Raw genomic sequence first — 26,170 nt, forward strand, 5'->3', positions numbered from 1 at the left:
CCTAACTCTAACTCCGGTCCTATGTCTAACTATAACCCCAACTTAACGGTCAGGGCCAGAGTTGGGGTAGGGTTAGACTTAATGTTATGGTTAGACTTAGGGTTAGGATTAGAGTAAGGGTTAGGGTTAGGATTAGAGTAAGGGTAAGCATTATAGTTAGGGTTAGAGTTACGTTTAGGGTTGGAGTTAAGTTTAGGGTTAGAGTTAGGGATGGAGTTAGGGTTAGGATTAGAGTTAGGGTTAGAATTAGGATTAGGGTTAGTGTTAGGCTTAGAGTTACGGTTAGAGTTAGATTTAGGGTTAGAGTTAGATTTAGGGTTAGGGTTAGATTTAGGGTTAGGGTTAGGGTTAGAGGTAATTCTTTGGGTTAGAGTTAGGGTTAGGGATAGAGTAAGGTTTATGGTTAGAGTTAGGGTTAGAATTAGGGTTAGATTTAGAATTAGGGTTAGGGTTAGAGTAAGGGTTAGGGTTAGCGATAGTCTCAGGGACCATCGCGACGCATGGGTCTACACAGGCGTAGGTGTCTGCCAAGACGTGTAGGTGGCAGGGCACTAGGACCCAGGCGCACCCGTTGTCTTGACAGTACTAGGCAGGCACTAGGACCTAGGCTTAACCTGTCAGGTGCAGGGCAGGCTATTTAAGCCAGCTCTGCACAAACACTTGTTGCCGAATGGGCTTTGTATGCCGTTACCTGTGTTGTGAGTATCTTGATCTGGATTGTTTGACCTTGCTGCCTTCTCCTGTCCTGACCCTTGGCCTACCTGATTCTGCTCCTGGATGTTCCCCTTTAAATCTGATCTTTTGGTATTGACCCTGCGTGTGACCCGACTATCCTTTGCCTACCGTTTTGTACCTCACCGACCCGCTAGTTGCCCACCTGGCCTGTATGACTCTGATTTAGCTCATCCATCCATCCATCCTGCAGAGATCACTAGGCTCCCTCACATCAGACTCTTAGCCCCCTGGAGCTCCTGTCAGACTCCTCTACCCCTGTTGGAGATACCTAGCAGCTGCGACCTGGTACCGGAGCGCTCCAAGTCCATCCCCATCATCAGGGGCCCTGGTGAACAAGTGCTCCGGTGCTTAGACTCCGCACTCTGGGGAGGCTCTGCCAGGGGATTGATAGAGGTGCTGTCAGGCGGTCCATTACAGATAGAGTTTGGGTTAGGGTTAGAGTAAGGGTTTGAGCTAGGGTTAGAGTTAGGGTTAGAATTAGGGTTAGAGTTAGGGTTAGAGTAAGGGTTAGAGTAAGGGTTAGGGTTAGGGATAGAGTTAGGGTTAGGGTTAGAGTTAGGGTTAGGGTTAGAGTTAGGGTTAGGGATAGAGTAAGGGTTAGGGTTAGAGTTAGGGTTAGGGTTAGGGATAGAGTTAGGGTTAGAATTAGGGTTAGGGATAGAGTTAGGGTTAGGGTTAGAGTTAGGGATAGAGTTAGGGTTAGAGTTAGAGTAAGGGTTAGGGATAGAGTTTGGGTTATGGTTAGAGTAAGGGTTAGGGATAGAGTTTGGGTTAGGGATAGAGTTAGGGTTAGGGTTAGAGTATGGGTTAAAGTTTGGGTTAGAGTTAGAGTTAGGGTTAGGGTTAGGGTTAGAGTTAGGGTTAGGGTTAGAGTAAGGGTTAGAGTAAGGGTTAGGGTTAGAGTTAGGGTTAGGATTAGAGTAAGGGTTAGAGTAAGGGTTAGGGTTAGGGTTTGGGTTAGGGTTAGGGTTAGGGTTAGGGATAGAGTTAGGGTTAGAGTATGGGTTAAAGTTTGGGTTAGAGTTAGGGTTAGGGTTAGAGTTTGGGTTAGAGTATGGGTTAAAGTTTGGGTTAGAGTTAGGGTTAGGGTTAGGGTTAGAGTAAGGGTTAGAGCTAGGGTTATTGTTAGTGTCAGTGTTAGCGGTAATTCTTAGTGTTACAGTTCTATCCCTAACAACTACTGCTAACCCCTTTTCTCTAACCCTAACGATTACCACTAACCTTATCCCAAAACTGTCAAAACTTCCTACTGGCAAAAACAAAATGCAAAACACATAAAAAATGCAACATTTGAATTTTTGGTGCTGCTCCATTGATGTCTATTCCATGCAAAACGCAATCTGCTGCAGGAAATAAAGTCCCTGAGCCCTACCAAAAAAACGCACCAATTCACAGCTCTCAGACATGAACTAGATCCATAAGAGACCAGGTTAAATAGATTGTAGTATGTTTATGCAAAATACACTAAAAGGTGTGACCCGAGGCTGACATCACATTTATAAGACAATTTCACCAAATAAAAGCTTTGTTCATCTTATTACATTGAAGACGTTCTTCACTCTGGAAAAAAAAATAGCTACAAATCCTGCTGACTTTTAATAACAGGACTCTTCCCTGTCCAGGGATCCAGCGACGTCCGCACCCAGGCTGGTTCTTCACTAGCCCAACACTTGGGCAGCCGACTGGATTTTTAATGAAAGTGATGTCAGTCTGTTTTTCTTGCCTGGTTTAGGAAGGAAGGAAGCCCTAATTATTCCGGGAGAATTTGTAATTCATGGCACAACATCTGAATCACAAAACGACACCAGTACAGTCAGCTACAAGACCCAGGAACCGCCCAAAGAAATTCAGCTTTTCCTGCTCACCACCCCATCAGAACCATACTGCGGTAAGTGACAGGGAGTACCAAACCCCCCGGCCCCCAAAGACATGAAAGGTTCATAGGGGGACTAAAAGGGGACAGGCGGTTATACATCTCTGGGAACTGAGATCGTGGCTCGTCTTCTATCTCTACAGTGAGCTGAGATGGTGGCTCGTCTTCTATCTATACAGTCAGCTGAGATTGTGGTTTGTCCTCTATATATTGAACTGAGATCATGGCTTGTCTTCTATCTATACACTGAGCTGAGATCGTGGCTCGTCTTCTATCTATACATTGAGCTGAGGTTGTGGCTTGTCTTCTATCTATACATTGAGCTGAGAACGTGGCTTGTCTTCTATCTATACATTGAGCTGAGATCGTGGCTCGTCTTCTATCTATACATTGAGCTGAGGTTGTGGCTTGTCTTCTATCTATACATTGAGCTGAGAACGTGGCTTGTCTTCTATCTATACATTGAGCTGAGAACGTGGCTTGTCTTCTATCTATACATTGAGCTGAGGTTGTGGCTTGTCTTCTATCTATACATTGAGCTGAGGTTGTGGCTTGTCTTCTATCTATACATTGAGCTGAGAACGTGGCTTGTCTTCTATCTATACATTGAGCTGAGATCGTGGCTCGTCTTCTATCTATACATTGAGCTGAGATTGTGGCTTGTCGTCTATCTATATTTTGAGCTGAGATCGTGGCTTATCTTCTATCTAAACATTGAGCTGAGATTGTGGCTCGTCTTCTATCTATACATTGAGCTGAGATCGTGGCTCGTCTTCTATCTATACATTGAGCTGAGATCGTGGCTCGTCTTCTATCTATACATTGAGCTGAGATTGTGGCTTGTCGTCTATCTATATTTTGAGCTGAGATCGTGGCTTATCTTCTATATAAACATTGAGCTGAGATCGTGGCTCGTCTTCTATCTATACATTGAGCTGAGATCGTGGCTCGTCTTCTATCTATACATTGAGCTGAGATCGTGGCTCGTCTTCTATCTATACATTGAGCTGAGATCGTGGCTCGTCTTCTATCTATACATTGAGCTGAGATCGTGGCTTGTCTTCTATCTACACATTGAGCTGAGATCGTGGCTCGTCTTCTATCTATACATTGAGCTGAGATCGTGGCTCGTCTTCTATCTATACAGTGAGCTAAGATCGTGGCTCGTCTTCTATCTATACATTGAGCTGAGATCGTGGCTCGTCTTCTATCTATACATTGAGCTGAGATCGTGGCTCGTCTTCTATCTACACATTGAGCTGAGATCGTGGCTTGTCTTCTATCTATACATTGAGCTGAGATCGTGGCTCGTCTTCTATCTATACATTGAGCTGAGATCGTGGCTCGTCTTCTATCTATACAGTGAGCTGAGATCGTGGCTCGTCTTCTATCTATACAGTGAGCTGAGATCGTGGCTCGTCTTCTATCTATACATTGAGCTGAGATCGTGGCTCGTCTTCTATCTATACATTGAGCTGAGATCGTGGCTCGTCTTCTATCTATACATTGAGCTGAGATCGTGGCTCGTCTTCTATCTATACATTGAGACAAGACTGGGGCTTGTCTTCTATGTATGCTTTGAGCTGAGTTGACAGCTTGTCTTCTATCTGTAGTGCTTCCCTCGTGAGGATGCAGGATGTCATGGAAGCTCCTGCTGAATCTACCACCATGGCTTGGCCTAGCACCCTGTGACCCTGGGATTATCTTCTCCCTATACATTGAGCTGAGATGGTGGCTTGTCTTCTCCCTGTACATTGAGCTGAGATGGTGGCTTGTCTTCTCCCTATACATTGAGCTGAGATGGTGGCTTGTCTTCTCCCTGTACATTGAGCTGAGATGGTGGCTTGCCTTCTCCCTGTACATTGAGCTGAGATGGTGGCTTGTCTTCTTCCTATACATTGAGCTGAGATGGTGGCTTGTCTTCTCCCTGTACATTGAGCTGAGATGGTGGCTTGTCTTTTCCCTGTACATTGAGCTGAGATGGTGGCTTGTCTTCTTCCTATACATTGAGCTGAGATGGTGGCTTGTCTTCTCCCTGTACATTGACCTGAGATGGTGGCTTGTCTTCTCCCTATACATTGAGCTGAGATGGTGGCTTGTCTTTTCCCTGTACATTGAGCTGAGATGGTGGCTTGTCTTCTCCCTATACATTGACCTGAGATGGTGGCTTGTCTTCTCCCTATACATTGAGCTGAGATGGTGGCTTGTCTTCTCCCTGTATATTGACCTGAGATGGTGGCTTGTCTTCTCCCTATACATTGAGCTGAGATGGTGGCTTGTCTTCTCCTTGTACATTGAGCTGAGATGGTGGCTTGTCTTTTCCCTGTACATTGACCTGAGATGGTGGCTTGTCTTCTCCCTGTACATTGAGCTGAGATGGTGGCTTATCTTCTCCCTATACATTGAGCTGAGATGGTGGCTTGTCTTCTCCCTATACATTGAGCTGAGATGGTGGCTTGTCTTCTCCCTGTACATTGAGCTGAGATGGTGGCTTGTCTTCTCCCTGTACATTGACCTGAGATGGTGGCTTGTCTTCTCCCTGTACATTGAGCTGAGATGGTGGCTTGTCTTCTCCATATACATTGAGCTGAGATTATGGTTTGCCTTCTATCTATATATTGAGATGGGATCATAACTTGTTTTCTATGTATACAATGAGTTGAGATCGTGACTTTTCTTGTGTCTCTGGCAGCTCATCAAATCTTACTGGAGTTCACCTTGTCTGACCTGAAAGACATCAGCATCACCATGGAGGTCCAACTGAACAGCGGCAATTCCAGCAGCAAAACCAAAATCACCATGTGAGCATTCCACCCTCTTCTGTCTTTCACAATGACTGCATTCTTCTAATGCCATCTTTCCCCTCCCTCATAATTTCCTTCCTTCCTTCCAATTTATCTCTCTCCAATCTAGTCCAAAGCAAACACTGGAGGCCCGAGGCCTGGTTGCCCACGGAACCCGTCTTTGCCTCATACACCAGATTGACATTCGAGTGTCCAGCAGAGGATTTTGGAGAAGAGGCCCAGAATTCAGCGGGATGCTGTGTATGACTGAACTGCCCATGAACAGAAGGTAAGGAGGCAATGTTGGACCACTGGAGGTGGACCACTGGACTTGGGCCACAACAACCAATCAGTGCAGCTGATGACGTTCTTTAAAAGAGAAGAGATACTGACATTGCTACTCTGAGCTGCCATATTTGGGGGGTTTGCGTGGAATGTGTTGGATTTGGCTTTCTGTTTCTCCACTTTTTTGTGTCACCGATACAAACCAAAGAAAGACACGCAAGAATGCCGGAACATTTGTCATTGCCACAATTTTCTGGGTGAAGTGGTGCGTTATCTGACAGAAATGCGGGGGGATGGGCAAGATTTTCAGCCATGACTGTATAGAAATGGAGCCACTGAGGTTCAAATTTTAACACCATTTAGAGGGGTGCTTATCTGTGTATGTGTCAGGGAGGTATCTGTGTTGGGGACATCTGTTGGGGTATCTGTACCGGGGGGGTATTTGTGTCGGAGGGATCTGTGTCGGGGGTATTTGTGTTGGGGGGATCTGTGTCGGGGGGATCTGTGTCGGGGGGATCTGTGTCAGGGGGCAGGGCCGTGGATAAGGGGGTACCACCAGTCCTTCTGTATGGGGCCCAGGCCAGCGAGTGGGCCCAGGCAGCTGGGTGAATCTGATGTGGGCACAGAGGGTGATCGGCATGGAAGGGTGGCAATTATTGTAACCGATCCCCTGTGTGGTTTTCTCTGCAGCAGCTGAAAGCCGGCCTCTTCTCCTCTTCTTTCCACCAGCAGCTGCAAGAACACAATAGGATCCTTCAGGATGGAGAGTGGAGGAAGGGTCACTACCAATCACTCACTGTGTTCATTTATAACTGAAGCATAGTAAATTGTGTGTGGTGTGGTTTTTTTTTTCCTTTTTTTTTTTTAAGGGGGGCCCTGTCAGGTTAGCTGTATAGGGCCCCGTGGTTTCTAACAGTAGCCCTGTCGGGGGGTATCTGTGTCGGGGGATATATCTGTGTCAACGATATCTGAGTCAGGGGGTATCTTTGTAGGGGGGTACCTTTGTTGGGGGGTATCTGTGTTGGAGGTATCTGTGTTGGGGGTATCTGTGTCGGCCGTATATCTGTGTTGGGGTATCTTTGTCGGGGGGTATCTGCGTCGGCGGTATCTGTTTCAGGGGGTGGGTATCTGTGTTGGGGGTATCTGTGTCAGGGGGTATCTGTGTTGGGGGTATCTGTGTCGGGCTGTATATCTGTGTCGGGGGGTATATCTGTGTAGACGGTATCTGTGCCAGAGGGGTATCTGTGTTGGGGGTATCTTTGTCAGGGGATATCTGTGTAGGTGGTATCTGTGTCGGCGGTATCTGTTTCGGTGGGGTATCTTTGTCAGGGGGTATCTGTGTCGGGGGTATCTGTGTCGGGGGTATCTGTGTCAGGGGTATCTGTGTCAGGGGTATCTGTGTCAGGGGGTATATCTGTGTAGGCGGTATCTGTGCCAAAGGGTATCTGTGTCAGGGGTATCTGTGTCGGGGGTATCTGTGTCGGGGGTATCTGTGTCGGGGGGTATATCTGTGTTGGGGGTATATCTGTGTAGGCGGTATCTGTGCCAAAGGGTATCTGTGCTAGGGGTATCTGTGTCGGCGGTATCTGTTTCGGGGGGGTATCTGTGTCAGGGGTATCTGTGTTGGAGGTATCTTTGTCGGGGGGGTATCTGTGTCAGCGGTATTTGTTTCGGGGGGTATCTCTGTTGGGGGTATCTTTGTCGGGGGGTATCTGTGTCGGGGGGGTATCTGTGTTGGAGGTATCTGTGTCGGGGGTTATCTGTGTCAGGGGGGGTATCTGTGTCAGGGGTATCTGTGTCGGGGGGGGTATCTGTGTCGGGGGGTATCTGTGTCAGGGGGGGGTATCTGTGTCAGGGGTATCTGTGTCGGGGTGGCAGGACAGTCAGAATTGCCTAAATGTCAGAGCAGACGTCTGCTTGGATAACAGGAGGTGACCCCAATACATTTTAAGTCCAGCTCAGCCAATCAGGGGCTGTATAGAAAGTGACCACAGCACATGCGCAGCTCAAGTCAGCCAATCAGCAGAGAACAGGAGGCAACCTCAATACATCCTGTGACCTGTTCAGACAGAGGTACACAGAAGGTATAAAGAAAAAAATATTTCCTGATGGACTCCATGGCAGCATACGTATGGGGGGTTAGTCCCTCCCTCTCCTCTCCTATAGGACCCCACTCCCATCAATTTTTGCTCCTCACCAGAGGCCGTGTTCCTTTTTTGTCCTCCTCCTATGGACCTAGTGCAAGTCTTACCTGGTTCCCGCATAGAGATGGTCCAAAACCAAGGCCTGGCCTCTCCGGGGAGATCTGAGGAGATGCACCGTTTCTCAGTTCCACTGGTCCCCAGATAAAGGCGGGGTACTGGATGGATGCGGTGCTGGGAGTGGTGGAGCAGGTGTCCCCTCATCAATTCCAGCGTTCCCCAGCTAATAGCAGGATGGAAATGGAAGAGCAGGAGACTATGCCTGCAAGAGCTCAGGCCTGCCAATGGCAGGTGAGCAGGAACTTGGGCTTGATAGCCTACTAACAATGGGTGGCCATGTAGAGCCCCGAATGGATGAGGTGGTCTCCAAGGCAGGCGGTTGTGGCTGTGCAGGGTTGGTAAGCAGTTCTCCTTGCCCAGTTCGGGTCTCATTCCCTCATTATTCTGGAGGTGCGATTCTCAGGTTCCTGACGACAGGTCATCATGTGACTCCTGCCTTGCACGGGCGACCAGCGAGAGAGAAAATGCCAACCAACAGCTTTTGTCAGAAAGGTCGTTAAAGAGTCCCTGAAAGAAATTGGGAATAGTCACACGTGTAGTCCATCAGTTGAGGTGTGCTCCCCTCCCAAAGATCCCCAAGAGGGATTGGAGGCTTCACAACCTAGCCACCTGTCAGCCAGAGCCTCAGACAGTAAGGCGGAGAGTGAAGATCCTTGTGTGGGCTTCATCTTCGCTTTGGTCTCGCCCTTAGTCAAAGCAATCAAAGAGGCCCTGAAGTGGGAAGAAGCTGTGGAGTCTCTCCCTAAACACAGGAAATTCTTCAAACATCTAAGGAAGGATCGTCCAAGCTTTCTGTTCCTGGAGGAACTTGGGGGAACTTTTCACCGAGGAGTGGAGCAATGTCGATTAGAGGGCCTCCTTGCTGAACAAAGCAGCCGAGCTTTATCCATTGAAATCAGAGGACATAAAACATTTAGAATCGATCCCTCTGGTGGATGCGACCTCGATGAGGCTAGCCAAGCACGTTACCCTCCCTCTCGAGGATTATGTGTCCTTCAAAGCATGGGCGTATTTGCCGCGAGGCAAACAAGGCACTTGCCTAGGGTGGCACTTTTCAGGGGGGCTGCGCCTTACCTCGGAAGAAGGGACGTCAGTGATGTCACTACAGCAGAGGAATACAGTGAGGAGTAGGAGTATCAGGCCTCCCCTGGACACTGCCATCCTCCGGGATCATCTCTCAGCAATGGCTCCCCACCACCATCCACTGTAGAAAGCTCTGGGAACTCTGACCCTCAGAGCAGCCTACAGCCTGGCCGGGCGCACTGCATGCTGGGAGTTGTAGTCCTTCCCGTGGCTCCGACCTGCCGCCTCCACAGGAGCGAACTACAATCCAGGCAGGCTGTGCGGGGGAAGGACTACAACTCCCAGCATGCAGTGCACCCGGCCAGGCTCTGTAGGCTGCTCTGAGGCTTGCAGCTTTCTGCAGTGGATGGCGGTGGGGAGCCAGGGCTGAGTGATGATCCCGGAGGACAGCAGTGTCCAGGGGAGGAAGGGATCTCTGTCACAGAGGTGGAAGAGGGAAAACAAATGCGGCTGCGAGGAGGATACATTCCAGCAGTACATGGCTCCCCCCCTCGGTCCCCGCCCCTCCACCAAGCCTGGTGAGTGATCTCTACCCTACTACTGTGTATACCATGTATACTATTGGAGGGGGGCGGAGAGCTGACAGAGACTACCAGGTGACTGACTCATACCACTAACTGACACCTAGGCACCGCTCATACCACTGACACCTTCACACCTCTCATAGCACTAACTGACGCCTTCTTGTCGCTCATACCACTGACACCTCACTGCTCATACCACTAACTGACACCTTCTCACCGCTCATACCATTAACTGACACCTTCACACCGCTCATACCACTCACTGACACCTTCACACCGCTCATACCACTCACTGACACCTTCACACCGCTCATACCACTCACTGACACCTTCACACTGCTCATACCACTAACTGACACCTTCTCACTGCTCATACCACTAACTGACACCTTCTCGCAGCTCATACCACTGACACCTTCACACCACTCATACCACTCACTGACACCTTCTCACTTCTCATACCACTAACTGACACCTTCACAGAAAGATGTGGCCGACCACTAAGTTCCGCCCAGGAAACGGTGCACTAGAGACAGTGGGGGTGCACTGGGGGGGCAGCGATTTTTGTGTTGCCTAGGGCAGCACAAAACATAAAACACCACTGCTTCAAAGACAACCTGGAAAGGAGAATCGATTCCAATCTCAAGCGAATCTACACTACGACAGGGATGGCTTGCAAGCCGGTGCTTGCCTTAGCAGCCTTATCTAAAGCTATGGAAGTGTTGTCGGATAATGTGGATGCGGCCCTCAGAGGACTTCCGGAAGAGGTGGCCAGAAATTTAGCTATCTGGAGCTGAGGTTGGCATATGCCTTTCTGGGGGAGGCCTCAATCGACCTTACCCATCTACTGGCTCGGGTTATGCTGTCCTCGGTGACAGCCAAGCGTGCATTGTGGCTTTGGCCCTGGTTGGCCGATCCAGCCTCTAAGCAGGCATGGTGGCATGAGGGTTCTTCCCTGTTTGGGAACAAATTGGACAGCGCAATAGCCCGGGCTACAGGCGGAAGGTCAGCTTTCCTGCCCCAGGATCAGTGTCTTCTAGGCCAGAAGAGGATTCAGCCCAGAAGTCAAGCCTTAGAACGAGCCAGGGATGCACACCTCCACAAGCCGGGCCACGAATTTAGGAGAAGCTGGAGGAGAAGCCGATCATCTTTTCAGAAATGCTCCAAGGGCTTGACCTCTGGAGGTCGTGAGGCCACAAAGTCTTTTTTGAGATTGGGCCCGCTCAGACAGGCCAGGTGGGGGCACGCCTTCGCCACTTACGGCATGTCTGGGCTGCTTCAATCTGGGACACCTGGGCCATCAGCATGGTATCTTTAGGGCATGCTTGGGCGTTCAAGATTCCGGTGATCTGGAGCCGAATACTACCTGCCCTGTCTTCCTCACACCTTTGGGACCTCCAATGCCTTAAGATCATTGGCACCATGGTGTCCACAGCACCGATTGTGAAGTGGGCACAGTGGAGAATGCGACCCCTTCCAGACTTTCTTCAACAGTAGAATCCAGGCAGAATGGGCTAGGTCATTTACATATTTCTGTCCATGAAGGAGAGCCTTCCTTGGTGGCTGCAGCGGAAGAACCTGCTCAACTGCCATTTGATTGCCCCCATCTCCTGGATCACAATCACTATGGATGCCAGAAACTCCGGATGGGGTGCTCTCTGCCAGATAGGGATAGCTCAGGGGAGATGGAGCTTTCCCTCCCACAGGTTTGGGTTGAATGTCCTGGAATTATGAGCGGCGCTCTGTGCCCTACGGGCCTTCCAGCACCTAACACAGGGGAAATCAATCTTCATGAGGTCCGACAATATGACGGCAGTGTTCTACATAAGGAGACAAGGCAGGACCCAAATCCTGTCCCTCTTGTGAGAGGTAGAGCCAATAATGGCTTGGGCTCAGAGTAACCTGTCCACCAGGAATCGGCAGTATATGTCCCCGGAGTCCAGAACTCGCTAGCAGACTTCCTATCCAGGGTTCAATTGGACAAGGAATGGTCTCTCAACACAGAAGTTTTCAAGTGGATACTAACCTTCGGAATCAGTCCGTAAGTCGACCTGTTTGCCTCCCGTGCAACAGCAAACTGGAGATGTACTACACCAGGAATCACTGTTCCCAGGCCTTCGGGGTAGATGCTCTGACGGAGCCAATGACATTTACCCCCTGGACTTAGGTGAGACCTTAAGGCTATACTTGCGGGTCACAGCAACCTTCCGCAGGTCGGACCGTCTATTCATCCTTTTCCATGGGAAGAGTACAGGAGACCGGGAGTCTCCCAGGTCAATGGTGGCTTGGATCATCCGGGCCATTCAAATGGCCTACAGAGCTAAGGTCTTGGCACCTCCGAAGGTGGTGACCGCACACTCAAACAGAAGTGTGGCTACGCCCTGGGTGGCTTCATGGTCCTCAATCAACACTTTTAGGGCTCCTCTGTTAATTTTGGTTTGAAAGTCCTGTCGGTGGGCGGGGCAAATTAAAGTCTTTGAGTATCTACCCCCTCCCCCCTGTGTGTATGGCTAGTGATTTCCCATACGTATGTTGACATGGAGTCTGTCAGGAATACGGAAAATTTCCTATCAAATACTTACCGTAATTTTCCTTTCCTGATGGACTCCATGGCAGCAGGAGTTTCCTCCCAAGGCCATGAGTAGGCTAGTTATGGAACATGGCCTCTGGCGAGGAGCAAAGATTTATGGGAGTGGAGTCCTATAGAAGAGAGGGCGGGACTAACCCTGCCCCATCAGGAAAAGAAAATTCCGGTAATTATTTGATAGGAAATTTTCAGGTTTTTTCCCCTTGTGGGCATGATCTTTAGGGATGGGGTCAGTCACTGATCACACTGTCAACATCCCGTTAGACATGCATGCTTCTCCTTGCTGGCTACTGGGCGCTACAGACTTGAGCTGTGCAATCTGTTTATCAGTTGCTTGAGTTCCCTCTACTAGAGTGATCACCAGATTGCCCAGCTAAAGTCTGCAGCACCAGCGGAGAGGAACACGCACGTCTAAAGGGATGCTTGGGATGTGTTCTTTCATAGAACGCTCTGAGACAGGGCGGTTTGATGTTTACAGGAGCCTGCCAGCCCCTCCCACCAAAAGTCACCCTATGATGGAGCAAAGCCCAGCAGACGGGCCTAGTGACGGTGTCATTGAACCTCAAAAGGGGAATTTTTAAAAGAAACGACATTATTGGATTGAAAAATTGTAATTGTATGTTGATGGGGAAATGGAGGTTGGGGGGTGGTAACAAAGGGAAATCTGACTCGTCCTCCTGTGTTCTCTTTGCAGAAGATCGATGGCCTGTGTACCCCAAATCGTCTCTTTCTCGGGCAACACCCGCCAGACCTTTGACATCGCTGAGGACAGGAACTTCACCTGTGCCTAGGGGGACCACCGACTCGGCATTGTGAAGCCGGAGAGTCGCAGCGTTCTGTCTACTTGTCACCCGGTGCGGGGGGATTGCATGAACATGAGTGGATACCCCCGGGTGTGTCCGCCAGAAGGAGCGCCGTCCGCTATTCACTCATTAATCTGCCACTAACACAGCGACACCAGCGCTGCAAGACTGGGATGGTACAGAACTCCTCCAGGCACTGCTGTCCTCTCCCACAATCCGATGACACCATCACTGCCACTTCTGCAATAAAAGAAAGTTTTCTGTGTAACAATAATGCCATCGCTGTGCCTTCCATTGTCAGATCTGCTCAGGGTTTCATTATTAGCTCCTGTGTGCGGCCACTCGTCCTCCCAGCATGTCATTCCTCCCACTGACACCAATGATGGGGCACTATTCCTCCCACTGACACCAATGATGGGGCGCTATTCCTCCCACTGACACCAATGATGGGGCGCTATTCCTCCCACTGACACCAATGATGGGGCGCTATTCCTCCCACTGACACCAATGATGGGGCGCTATTCCTCCCACTGATACCAATGATGGGGCGCTATCCCTCCCACTGACACCAATGATGGGACGCTATTCCTCCCACTGACACCAATGATGGGGCGCTATTCCTCCCACTGACACCAATGATGGGGCGCTATCCCTCCCACTGACACCAATGATGGGACGCTATTCCTCCCACTGACACCAATGATGGGGCACTATTCCTCCCACTGACACCAATGATGGGACACTATTCCTCCCACTGACACCAATGATGGGACACTATTCCTCCCACTGACACCAATGATGGGGCACTATTCCTCCCACTGACACCAATGATGGGGCACTATTCCTCCCACTGACACCAATGATGGGACACTATTCCTCCCACTGACACCAATGATGGGACACTATTCCTCCCACTGACACCAATGATGGGGCACTATTCCTCCCACTGACACCAATGATGGGGCACTATTCCTCCCACTGACACCAATGATGGGGTATTGTTACTGATGACAGGACATCTTCTACTTCCATTGGTCACAGTCAGGCCCCCCTACAGTCTGAGGAAAAGTAAAGTGAGCCTTTCTGTTTAGAAAGTTTGGAGACCCTCGGAGATATACCCGGTCTCCGTATACTGGAACCATGTGACCTACTCCCCCTTTGCTCACCTGCTGATTGGTCACATCGCGGTGGGCAGTGCCAGGACGACGTCATCCAGCGCCCAGATGCTGACCTGCGACCCCCCCCCCTCCCCATTCATGATGTGACAGGTTAGGGGACCCTTCGCCCAGCAGTCACTCGCCTGCCGCCATCCCTACTCCTGTCAGCCGTGTAAGGCGCCCCCTATCCCTATAGTAAGCCATTGCGCCCAGGGCAGCCGCCCCTCCAGCCCACCCCTTGTCTCGGCCCTGGAAGCTCGGTCACTCGCTCCCCCCCCTTTTTATTTTAGTGTGGGACCCCTTTAACTTTCCATACCATGCCCTCATCAAGGATAAGGTGTTGTGGGGTACCCCCAATGTTGAGGGCGTGTGGCCTGCTACGATCCACTGGGGGGGGGGGCGCTCACTCCCCCCCTTTTTATTTTTGTGTGAGACCCCCTTGACATTTTATATCATGCCCCCAACAAGTAAAAGGTGCTGTGGGGCCCCCCAATGTTGAGGGTATGTGGCCTGGTATGGTTTACTGGGGGGACGCTCACCCCTTTTTATTTTTGTGTGAGACCCCCTTTGACTTTTCATACCATGCCCTCATCAAGGATAAGGTGCTATGGGGTACCCCCCCAATGTTGAGGGCATGTGGCCTGGTACAGTTTGCTGGGGGGGTTCGCTCAGCCCCCCTTTTCTTGTTTAGCAATGCTGCATGCTTTTAAAAATTAATAAAAACAGCGTGCCCCCCCCCCCAAACCAGACCTGGCCTTTTGGGTCTGGTAAGGATTTTGGGGGGATCCTACAGTGTCTTTTTTTTTTACTTGGGGTTCCCCTTAACATCCCATCCAGACCCAAAAGGCCTGGTGTGGATTTGGGTGGGGGAGGGCAGGGGCAGACTGACAACTCAAGGGGTCCCCGGGCAATAGGGGATCATGGGGCCCCTGTGTCCTTGCCCAAACTCAAAAAAGCCTATGAAAAAGGTACCAGGGGCATCTCGTGGGGCAGCAGCTGTGAAAGTCGGCAGCCAGCTGTGTTAGGCAAATTAGGCGGCCATGAGGCCCCTGTGAGTGCGAGGCCTTAGGCAACCACCTGATCTGCCTAATTAGAGAGCCCTCTGCCCACAGCTGATCCAGAGGAAGGCAAAAACACCAGCAAAGCTCGATCCAATTTGCTCCTGCAGGGTAATAAATTCCTTCCTGATCCCCCGAGAGGCAATCGGATATTCCCGGGATCAACCTTACCTATAAATGTCATATCCAGTTATGTCCGTTTACAGACCAGTCACGTCGGACGCGACTTGCCATGTCATGCAAGTTTCAAATCGCATGGCAAGTCTCACCCTATCGTCCGCAGTTACAGCGGTCATATCGCTGCGATTCCGCAGCGATTTCTAAAGCAGTGCATGCGCTACTTCAGGTGCGACTCACCTAGACATCCGGGCAGAACGACGCCCAACTTTGAAATCGTGTGACTTCACTGTCAGTTGGGATCGGTGTTCCCGGGGACTTAGGAACCAATCCAGGCCCTTTTTTTGAAAACGATCTACTGAGCCGGCCAGAACCAGTTCTTGAGGGAGTTCATTCCCCACTTTGCACAACTGTATAACAGGAACTGATGAAAAGGATTTATTTTACAAAATGTTTGCTCAGTGGTGATCAGGGGCGGACTGACAACTCATGAGGCCCCCGGGCAATAGGGGATCATGGGGCCCCCGTGTCCTTGCCCAAACTCAAAAAATCCTATGAAAAAGGTACCAGGGCCATCTCATGGGGCCCCCTACTGACCCCGGGCCCTCGGGCAGCGCCCGAGTTTCCAAATGGTCAGTCCGCCCCTGGTGGTGATCAAATGTCACCTAAAGAAAGCTCTGTTTGTGTGAAAAAAAATGATATAAATTTCATTCGGGCGCAGTGTTGCATGACCGCCCAATTACCAGTTAAAGTAGCGCAGCGCTGAACAGGAAAAAAAAGGCCTGGTCATGAAGGGGTGTAAGGGCCGGTTCACACTATAGAAACGCAGTCCAGATGCATTCCAGGTGAAAAACGGACCCCCATGTATTTCTATGGACTAGCGGATGTAAATGGATGATCATCTGTTTACATCCGTTAATGTCCGCATCCGTTATCATCCAATTTTTTAAAATGGAAGAAGACCCTACCCCCCCCCCAAAAAAAAAAACCCGTAACGGATGAAAAACAGATGTAAACAGATGAAAAATGGATGAATAGCGGATGAAAAATGGATGTAAATGGGTTAAATGGATATATAATGGATGTAAACGGATGAAAAACGGATCTAAACGGATCTAAACGGATGTAAAATTGATGTAAATCGATGTAAAATGGATGTAAACGGATGTAAAATTGATGTAAATCGATGTAAAATGGATGTAAACGGATGTAAAATGGATGTAAACGGATGTAAATGGATGTAAACTGGATGTAACCGGATTTAAATGGATGTAAACAGATGTAAAATTGATGTAGAATGGATGTAAACGGATGAAAAATATGGATGAAAAACAGATGTAAAGCAGTTGAAAAATGGATGTAAATGGATGTAAAACAGATGAAAATGGATGTAAACGGATGTAAATGGACGTAAAAGATGAAAAACGTATGTAAAACAGATGTAAACTGGTGTAAAATGGATGTAAACGGGTATTAATGGATGTAAATAGATGTAAATGGATGTAAAACGGATGTAAAATGGATGTAAATGGATGTTAAACAGATGAAAAACGGATGTAAATAGATGTAAATGGATGTAAAATGGATGTAAACGGATGTAAAATGGATGTTACACAAATGAAAAACGGATGTATATGGATGTAAAATGGATGTAAATGGATGGAAAACAAATGAAAAATGGATGTAAACGGATGTAAATGGATGTAAACGGATGTAAAAGATGTAAAATGGACGTGAACGGATGTAAAAAGATGAAAAACGGATGTAAAACTGATGTACAATGGATGTAAACGGATATTAATGGATGTAAACGGATGTAAATAGATGTAAAACGGATGTAAATGGATGTAAACGGATGTAAAATGGATGTTAAACAGATGAAATACGGATGTAAATGGATGTAAACGGATGTAAAATGGATGTAAACGGATGTAAATGGATGAAGAACGGCTATGAAAATGGAGGTAAAAGTGAAGACTTAATCCGTTTAGCTCTGATTTTGAACCCCCCCCCTCCCCCCCGTGTCTGGACGACCGAATGAAAGGACCCCTATAGACAGCGGTCCGCGTGTGGGATAGTAAGAGCGACTTCAGCCCGCCTCCATCCAGGCCACGCCCCCTCATGCGTTTTGCCCCACCCACACACCATGGACTATGACGAAGTCCCGTGGACGGGGCGAAACGCATCAGCCGCCTCTCTGTTGTGAACATGAAATAAGACGCCATCGTCCTTCCGGGAGAACATTTTATATTCCAGATTTCAGAAAGACAAGAAAACAACACGCAGGGAAGCCCTTTGCGCCCATCGAACGTTGGAGCGATGTTTCGTCGTCAGGTTGCTGTGCGGATGTGATCAGCCCCACACACCGAGGTGTCCTCTTGTCATTGGCCGATATGCTGGGACTGTCCGGGGACATTGATCTCTGTCCGTGGTTCCTGTCCCATGGCCGGTGCGCACGCACACACACACATCACACGTGTCCTTGTTAGTGACTTCACACTAGTGAGCTGTGCTGGGGGGGAGATGGGAGGGAAGGGGGAGGGGCTTGTCATTGTTCCCTAAAGTTCGGGGGTCTGAGTGGGGGCCAGAGGGGCCCGTCCGTACGATTGGAGCCGAGGGTGACCCTTGTGCAAGACGGTGGAAGCTGCAAGACAAAAAGGACAGAAATCTCATCACTATCACAATGCTGACAAAAAATTAAAAATTAGTATATCATTCGGGGGGGGGGGTTTGGGTGGGGGGCACCTAAAATTCTAGGAAATATGCAATGGGGAGTATTTATAAAGAAAGGTGAAGAGCTTTCTATTGAAATCTGCCAAAAAAATGGCAAAAAAGGTGACAGATTGGTGAAAAATGGACCATGTCATGGAGTAAATACAATGTAACAACGTACTGCTCCCTTGTATTTACTATGTTATTCATACAAATATTGTTTGTTTTTTTTTAATTTATTTTTTGTTTTTTTTTAATGGCAGCTGGGAATTGCTTCGTATTACACAGAAAAATGAAGATAGTTTACAAGTGTCAGCAAGTAAATACAATGTAACAGCGTATTGCTTCTTTGTATTTACTATGTTACTTTGTGACCTTTAACCTGCGTATCTATTTTTTTTTACTTTAAATAATGAAACAAACTGTATTTTTAACCCCTGTATTGACCCTTAGTTACCCCAATCAGTCTGAATTAACAACTTCTTCCTCTTCTCCCCTCAGTTTTTTTTTTTTTATTATTATTATTATTATTATTATTATTAATAATGTTTTTGAACCTTTAATGTTGTTTTTCCTTTTTCTTTTTCATTGCATTTACAATGTCACTCACATGCAGGTCGGAGATGTGACCTTTGATTTCCACATCTCATCAAACTTTAGAAGTTAAAAACAAATAATCCCCGTAGTTATTTTTCTTTAGTAATGTTTTTGAACCCTTTAATATTCTTTTCTTTCTTTTTTTTTTTGCATTTACTATGTCACATGCAGGTCGGAGATGTGACCTTTGATTTCCACGTCTCATCAAACTTTAGAAGTTAAAAACAAATAGTCCCCGTAGTTCTCTATTTATTGTTTATTAATTTAATTTTTTTTTTTAATGACAATTGGGAATTGCTTCATATTACACAGAAGGAGCGGATGTCACTTTACAGGCACTTCCTGGGTAAAATGAAGACAAGTGTCAGCAAGTAAATACAATGTAACAACGTATTGCTTCTTTGTATTTACTATGTTACTTTGTGACCTTTAACCTGCATATCTCGTTATTTACAGAAACTAACAGTTAAAAAAAATAAAGAAAACTGTATTTTTAACCCCTTATAGTTAACCCTAATCAGTCTGAATTAACAACTTCTTCCTCTTATCCCCTCAGTTTTTTTTAATTATTATTATTAATGTTTTTGAACCTTTAATATTGTTTTTCCTTTTTTTTTTTTTTTTTTGCATTTACTATGTCACTCATATGCAAGTCAGAGATGTGACCTTTGATTTCCACATCTCATCAAACTTTACAAGTTAAAAACAAATAGTCCCCGTAGTTATTTTTTTGTTTATTAATGTTTTTAAACCTTTAATATTGTTTTTCCTTTTTTTTTTTTAATGGCAGCTGGGAATTGCTTCGTATTACACAGAAAAATGAAGATAGTTTACAAGAGTCAGCAAGTAAATACAATGTAACAACGTATTGCTTATTTGTATTTACTATGTTACTTTGTGACCTTTCACCTGCATATCTCGTTATTTAAAGAAACTTTAAAAGTAAAAAAAAAATAAACAAACTGTATTTTTAACCCCTGTATTGACTCTTAGTTAACCCCAATCAGTTTGAATTAACAACTTCTTCCTCTTCTCTCCTTAGTTTTTTTTTTATTAATATTATTATTATTATTATTAATAATAATAATGTTTTTGAACCTTTAATATTGTTTTTCCTTTCTCTTATTTTTCCTTTGCATTTACTATGTCACTTATATGCAGGTCAAAGATGTGACCTTTGGTTTCCACATCTCATCAAACTTTACAAATGAAAAACAAATAGTCCCCATAGTTATCAATTTTTTGTTTATTAATTTTTTGAACCTTTAATGTTTTTTTTTTTGTTTTTTTTGTTTACTATGTCACATGCAGGTCAGGGATGTGAACTTTGATTTCCACATCTCATCAAAATTTACAAGTTAAAAAACAAATAGTCCCCATCGTTATTTTGTTTGTTTATTAATGTTTTTGAACCTTTAATATTGTTTTTTTTGTTTGTTTTTTTTAATTTACTATGTCACATGCAGGTCGGAGATGTGACCTTTGATTTCCACGTCTCATCAAACTTTAGAAGTTAAAAACAAATAGTTCCCATAGTTATCTTTTTTTTTGTTTATTCATTTTTTTTGAACCTTTAATATCCTTTTTCCTTTTTTTTTTTTTTGGCATTTACTATGTCGCTCATATGCAAGTCAGAGATGTGACCTTTGATTTCCACATCTCATCAAACTTTACAAGTTAAAAACAAATAGTCCCCATAGTTATTTTTTTGTTTATTAATGTTTTTAAACCTTTAATATTGTTTTTCCTTTTTTTTTTTAATGGCAGCTGGGAATTGCTTCGTATTACACAGAAAAATGAAGATAGTATACAAGAGTCAGCAAGTAAATGCAAAGTAACAACGTATTGCTTCTTTGTATTTACTATGTTACTTTGTGACCTTTCACCTGCATATCTCGTTATTTAAAGAAACTTTAAAAGTAAAAAAAAATAAACAAACTGTATTTTTAACCCCTGTATTGACTCTTAGTTAACCCAAATCAGTTTGAATTAACAACTTCTTCCTCTTCTCTCCTTAGTTTTTTTTTATTATTATTATTATTAATAATAATAATGTTTTTGAACCTTTAATATTGTTTTTCCTTTCTCTTATTTTTCCTTTGCATTTACTATGTCACTTATATGCAGGTCGGAGATGTGACCTTTGATTTCCACATCTCATCAAAATTTACAAGTTAAAAAACAAATAGTCCCCATCGTTATTTTGTTTGTTTATTAATGTTTTTGAACCTTTAATATTGTTTTTTTTGTTTGTTTTTTTTAATTTACTATGTCACATGCAGGTCGGAGATGTGACCTTTGATTTCCACGTCTCATCAAACTTTAGAAGTTAAAAACAAATAGTTCCCATAGTTATCTTTTTTTTTTGTTTATTCATTTTTTTGAACCTTTAATATCCTTTTTTTTTTGGCATTTACTATGTCACTCATATGCAAGTCAGAGATGAGACCTTTGATTTCCACGTTTCATCAAACTTTACAAGTTAAAAACAAATAGTCCCCGTAGTTCTCTATTTATTGTTTATTATTTTTTTTAATTTTTTTTTTAATGACACCTGAGAATTGAAGATGGTCTACAAGTGTCAGCAAGTAAATACAATGTAACAACGTATTGCTTCCTTGTATTTACTATGTTACTTTGTGACCTTTCACCTGCATATCTCATTATTTAAAGAAACTTTAAAAGTTAAAAAAAAAAATAAACAAACTGTATTTTTAACCCCTGTATTGACTCTTAGATAACCCCAATCAGTCTGAATTAACAACTTCTTACTCTTCTTCACTTAGTTTTTTTTTTTTTTTTTTTTATTATTATTAATAATGTTTTTGAACCTTTAATATTGTTTTTCCTTTCTCTTTTTTTTTCATTGCATTTACTATGTCACTCATATGCAAGTCAGAGATGTGACCTTTGATTTCCACATCTCATCAAACTTTACAAATGAAAAACAAATAGTCCCCGTAGTTAGCAATTTTTTGTTTATTAATTTTTTGAACCTTTAATATTTTTTCCTTTTTTTAAAAGCATTTTTTTTAATGGTAGCTGGGAATTGCTTCGTATTACACAGAAAAATGAAGATAGCTTACAAGAATCAGCGAGTAAATACAATGTAACAACGTATTGCTTCTTTGCATTTACTATGTTACTTTGTGACCTTTAACCTGCGTATCTCGTTATTTGAAGAAACTTTAAAAGTAAATAAAAAAAATAAACAAACTGTATTTTTAACCCCTGTATTGACTCTTAGTTAACCCAAATCAGTCTGATATAACAACTTCTTCCTCTTCTCCCCTCAGTTTTTTTTTTTTATTATTATTATTAATAATAATAATGTTTTTGAACCTTTAATATTGTTTTTCCTTTTCATTGCATTTACTATGTCACTCACATGCAAGTCGGAGATGTGACCTTTGATTTCCACATCTCATCAAAATTTACAACTTAAAAAACAAATAGTCCCCATAGTTCTTTTTTTTTGTTTATTAATGTTTTTGAACATTTATTATTGTTTTTCCTTTTTTTTTTTGCATTTACTATGTCACTCATATGCAAGTCAGAGATGTGAACTTTGATTTCCACATCTCATCAAACTTTACAAGTTAAAAACAAATAGTCCCCATAGTTATCTTTTTTTTGTTTATTAATGTTGTTGAACCTTTAGTATTGTTTTTCCTTTTCCTTTTTTTTTAACTTTTTTTAATTTTTTGCATTTACTATGTCACTCATATGCAGGTCGGAAATGTGAACTTTGATTTCCACATCTCATCAAATTTTACAAGTTAAAAACAAATAGTCCCCATAGTTATTTTTTTGTTTATTAGTTTTTTGAACCTTTAATTATCATTTTTCCTTTTTTTTTTTGTTTGCATTTACTATGTCACATGCAGGTCGGAGATGTGACCTTTGATTTCCACATCTCATCAAACTTTACAAGTTAAAAACAAATAGTCCCCATAGTTATCTTTTTTTTGTTTATTAACTTTTTGAACCCTTAATTATCGTTTATCCTTTTTTTTTTTTGCATTTACTATGTCACTCGTATGCAAGTCGGAAATGTGACCTTTGATTTACATGTCATCAAACTTTACAAGTTAAAAACAAATAGTCCCCATAGTTATCTTTTTTTTTGTTTATTAATGTTTTTAAACCTTTAATATTGTTTTTCCTTTTTTTATTTACTGACACCTGGGAATTGCTTCATATTACACAGAAGGAGTGGATGTCACTATGCAGGCACTTCCTGGGTAAAATGAAGATGGTCTACAAGTGTCAGCAAGTAAATACAATGTAACAACGTATTGCTTCTTTGTATTTACGATTTTACTTTGTGACCTTTAACCTGCATATCTCATTATTTAACCCCACCCCCTCCAGACGATCCCCCCTCCCCCTTCCTGACCAGGCCATTTTTTGCGATACTGCTCTGCGTTACTTTAACTGACAATTGCGCGGTCATGCAGCATCGCACCAAAATTAAATTTATGTCCTTTTTTTCCCACAAATTGAGCTTTCTTTTGGTGTTATTTGATCCCCTGTGCATTTTTTTTATTTTTTTGCGCTATAAAAAAAAATGACCAACATTTTTGAAAAAAGAAACTATATTTTTGACTTTTTGCTATTAAACATATCCAACGAAAAAAAATTTTAAAAATCAAATTTCGTCATAAATTTAGGCCAAAATGTATTTTCTCCGTGTCTTTGCTAAAAAAAAAAATCCCAATACATGTAAATTAATTGGTTTACGTGAAAGTTATAGCGCCTACAAATGGCGGTATAGATATTTCTTTTTAAAATATTTTTACTAGTAATGGCAGCGATCAGCGACTTATAGCTGGACTGTGGCAAGAATTTTGACACTGAGGGGGAACTAACTTGCGGGGGCACTGACACTCTACTAATGACACTGGGCAGGAAGGGGTTAACATGAGGGGCGATCAAAAGGTTAACTGTGTGCTGTGTCCGTGTGCTTCACTGTAAGCATGCTGCTGTGTACAGCCATCCAAAGCAGTATGCACGAGCCGACAGGGAGGAGAACTGTTTTTTTTTTTACAAACAGTTCTCCTCCCCATTGGAGATCCTCGGCAATCACTGGGCGCCGGTGAGTAATCGATTGACAGCTGTGGCAGCGAATGGCGGCACAATAGGGCTACACGATATGTGAACGGGGCCTAAAAGTAAATTTTGTTTTTTTTAAATAAAATATATTTTTATTTAACCCCTAATTAACTCTTAGTTGCCCCTAATCAACCCCAATTAACTCTTATTTATGTATTTATTTATTTTAACTGTTCATTTTTTTACATTTTTTTCAGGGCTACATGATATGTGAACGGGGACTAAAATAATTTTTTTTTTTTAATTATATTTTTATTTAACCCCTAATTAACCCTTAGTTGCCCCTAATAAACCCCAATTAACTCTTATTTATGTATTTATTTTAACTGTTCATTTTTTTTTTTAAATTTTCAGCGTCACCTACAAAGAAAATGTGCCAAAATGAACGTTAATTCGCTTTACGCTTTATATCAGAAACATTTTAGTTTGATTTTTAGACAAAATTATAGAATTATGTGGATACAGTAAAAATAGCACTGCTCAAAAAAGAAAAAAAAACAATTTTTTTCATTTTGATGTATTTTTTTCTTACACATCACACAGAAAAAAAAAAAACAATATATGTATTACTTTGTTATCTTAATTAATGACAAAGTTATCACTGAATCAACAAGCCCATAGCAGAAATATGGAGATTGCTCTGCTCCATGGGGGGGGCATACAGGGTGAGAGATAATTAATTAATTAAATAAAAATTAAAAGTATACATTTTTTCCCCTAAACACACAACAGTCTTATATTTCATAACATTGGAGTCCCCCCCCATATCCCTCCACCCCCCTCCTTGCTAGAATAGATCACAACACACATGCTGTATGAAGGGTTAATACACAAAAACATTCTGATGCGATCCCGGACGAGCCCCCAATTTACGTCCTCTTAGCGCTTAGGTCGCATTCTTGTGTAATCCCGGACGAGCCCCCAATTTACGTCCTCTTAGCGCTTAGGTCGCATTCTTGTGTAATCCCGGACGAGCACCCCATTTACGTCCTCTTAGCGCTTAGGTCGCATTCTTGTGTAATCCCGGACGAGCCCCCCATTTACGTCCTCTTAGCGCTTAGGTCGCATTCTTGTGTAATCCCGGACGAGCCCCCAATTTACGTCCTCTTAGCGCTTCGGTCGCATTCTTGTGTAAACCCAGACGAGCCCCCAATTTACGTCCTCTTAGCGCTTAGGTCGCATTCTTGTGTAAACCCGGACGAGCCCCCAATTTACATCCTCTTAGCGCTTAGGTCGCATTCTTGTGTAATCCCGGACGAGCCCCCCATTTACGTCCTCTTAGCGCTTAGGTCGCATTCTTGTGTAAACCCGGACGAGCCCCCAATTTACATCCTCTTAGCGCTTAGGTCGCATTCTTGTGTAATCCCGGACGAGCCCCCAATTTACATTCTATGAGCGCTTAGGTCGCTTTTTTTTTTTTTGGTTAAAAGTAATTCGATCAATTTTCCTTTCAGCCGCTATAAACTCATCTTTGCTCTGCACTGCCACACACCAGCTCTAAGCTGAAATCAGGCTTGCAGGGAGAGTGCCAGGGTCGGACTGACAACTCATGGGGCCCCCGGGCAATAGGGGATCATGGGCCCCTGTGTCCTTGCCCAAACTCAAAAAAGCCTATAAAAAAGGTTCCAGGGGCATCTCATGGGGCCCCCTACTGACCCCGGCCCTTGGGCAGTGCCCAAGTTTCCAAATGGTCAGTCCGCCCCTGGAGAGTGCCATGAATGGGAGCAATTAGGTGGGGTGGGGTGGGGGGAAGGACTTAGGGTGGGTCGTGTCACTGGTAGAGCAAGGATCAGAAGAAGGGTGGAGGGACAGGGCCTGGCTGCAAAAAGTGGTGTCACCCTCCACATAGCATACAGCCCCTTGGGAGTATAGGGGGGGTTGGGTGTAATCAATGTGTATTACTTCACACATTTTTTTTGGCTTTTCTTTATGCTGCTCGTTGGTTTCTTCTGCCTCTATAGGAATTCAGCAGGAATAGCAACAGTCGTTGTGCAGCAAGGGGAGTGAGACCCCAAACTGGGAGGGAACAGAGACTTGAATAAACATGTTTCTTTGACGCGTTTCGCATCTTAATGCCTTGAGATGAACCATATACTGCAGGCATTACTAAATGGTGGACCGCGGTCCTGATCCGGACCGTAGCCTCACCTAATGGTTGCCTGAATGTCCCCCCCCCTCCCCCTCCAACTCACCTGCCCACTTCTGCCTCTATTATCCTCAAAGAAGGAGCAGCAGGTCTGTCCCTTTCACATCACATCCTACCTTATTCATGCAGGCCGGTCTGGACATAGGGCGGGGCTTTTCATGTTAGGGAGCGAGTGATTGGTTGCTAGGAAGTGGGGCGGTCCGAGCAATCATTTACCCGCCTTTAACATGAAAAGTCCCGCCCTATATCCAGACCGGCCATGCTTGCTGTCTTGTGTGAATAAGGTAGGACAGTGTGGGGAGGGGGGAAGGGACTGGAGTCTGTAATATGCAGG

General features: G+C 44.6%; 2 protein-coding genes across 3 annotated transcripts in view; one reads left to right on the top strand and one right to left on the bottom strand.

Annotated features, from left to right (window-relative positions):
* The window catches only part of PLA1A (phospholipase A1 member A), a 36,488-nt gene extending 23,280 nt beyond the window's left edge, over positions 1 to 13,208 (top strand). The window contains exons 8-11 of the mRNA XM_089663528.1: positions 2,468 to 2,623; positions 5,301 to 5,409; positions 5,522 to 5,680; positions 12,826 to 13,208. Coding sequence (XP_089519654.1) covers positions 2,468 to 2,623; positions 5,301 to 5,409; positions 5,522 to 5,680; positions 12,826 to 12,922 — 521 coding nt within the window. The 3' untranslated portion in view covers positions 12,923 to 13,208. The remainder of the gene's footprint in view (positions 1 to 2,467; positions 2,624 to 5,300; positions 5,410 to 5,521; positions 5,681 to 12,825) is intronic.
* Positions 13,209 to 17,496: 4,288 nt separating this feature from the next.
* Positions 17,497 to 26,170, bottom strand: part of POPDC2 (popeye domain cAMP effector 2) — a 37,773-nt gene continuing 29,099 nt past the window's right edge. For both annotated transcript variants that reach the window (XM_089663530.1, XM_089663529.1), the window contains exon 5: positions 17,497 to 17,910. In XM_089663530.1, the coding sequence (XP_089519656.1) occupies positions 17,825 to 17,910 (86 nt within the window). In that variant the 3' untranslated portion in view covers positions 17,497 to 17,824. The remainder of the gene's footprint in view (positions 17,911 to 26,170) is intronic.

This window comes from Staurois parvus, unplaced genomic scaffold (assembly GCF_062004578.1).
Source record: "Staurois parvus isolate SC_StPar_1 unplaced genomic scaffold, SC_StPar_1.0 ptg001708l, whole genome shotgun sequence".
In the NCBI taxonomy this organism is placed as follows: domain Eukaryota; kingdom Metazoa; phylum Chordata; class Amphibia; order Anura; family Ranidae; genus Staurois; species Staurois parvus.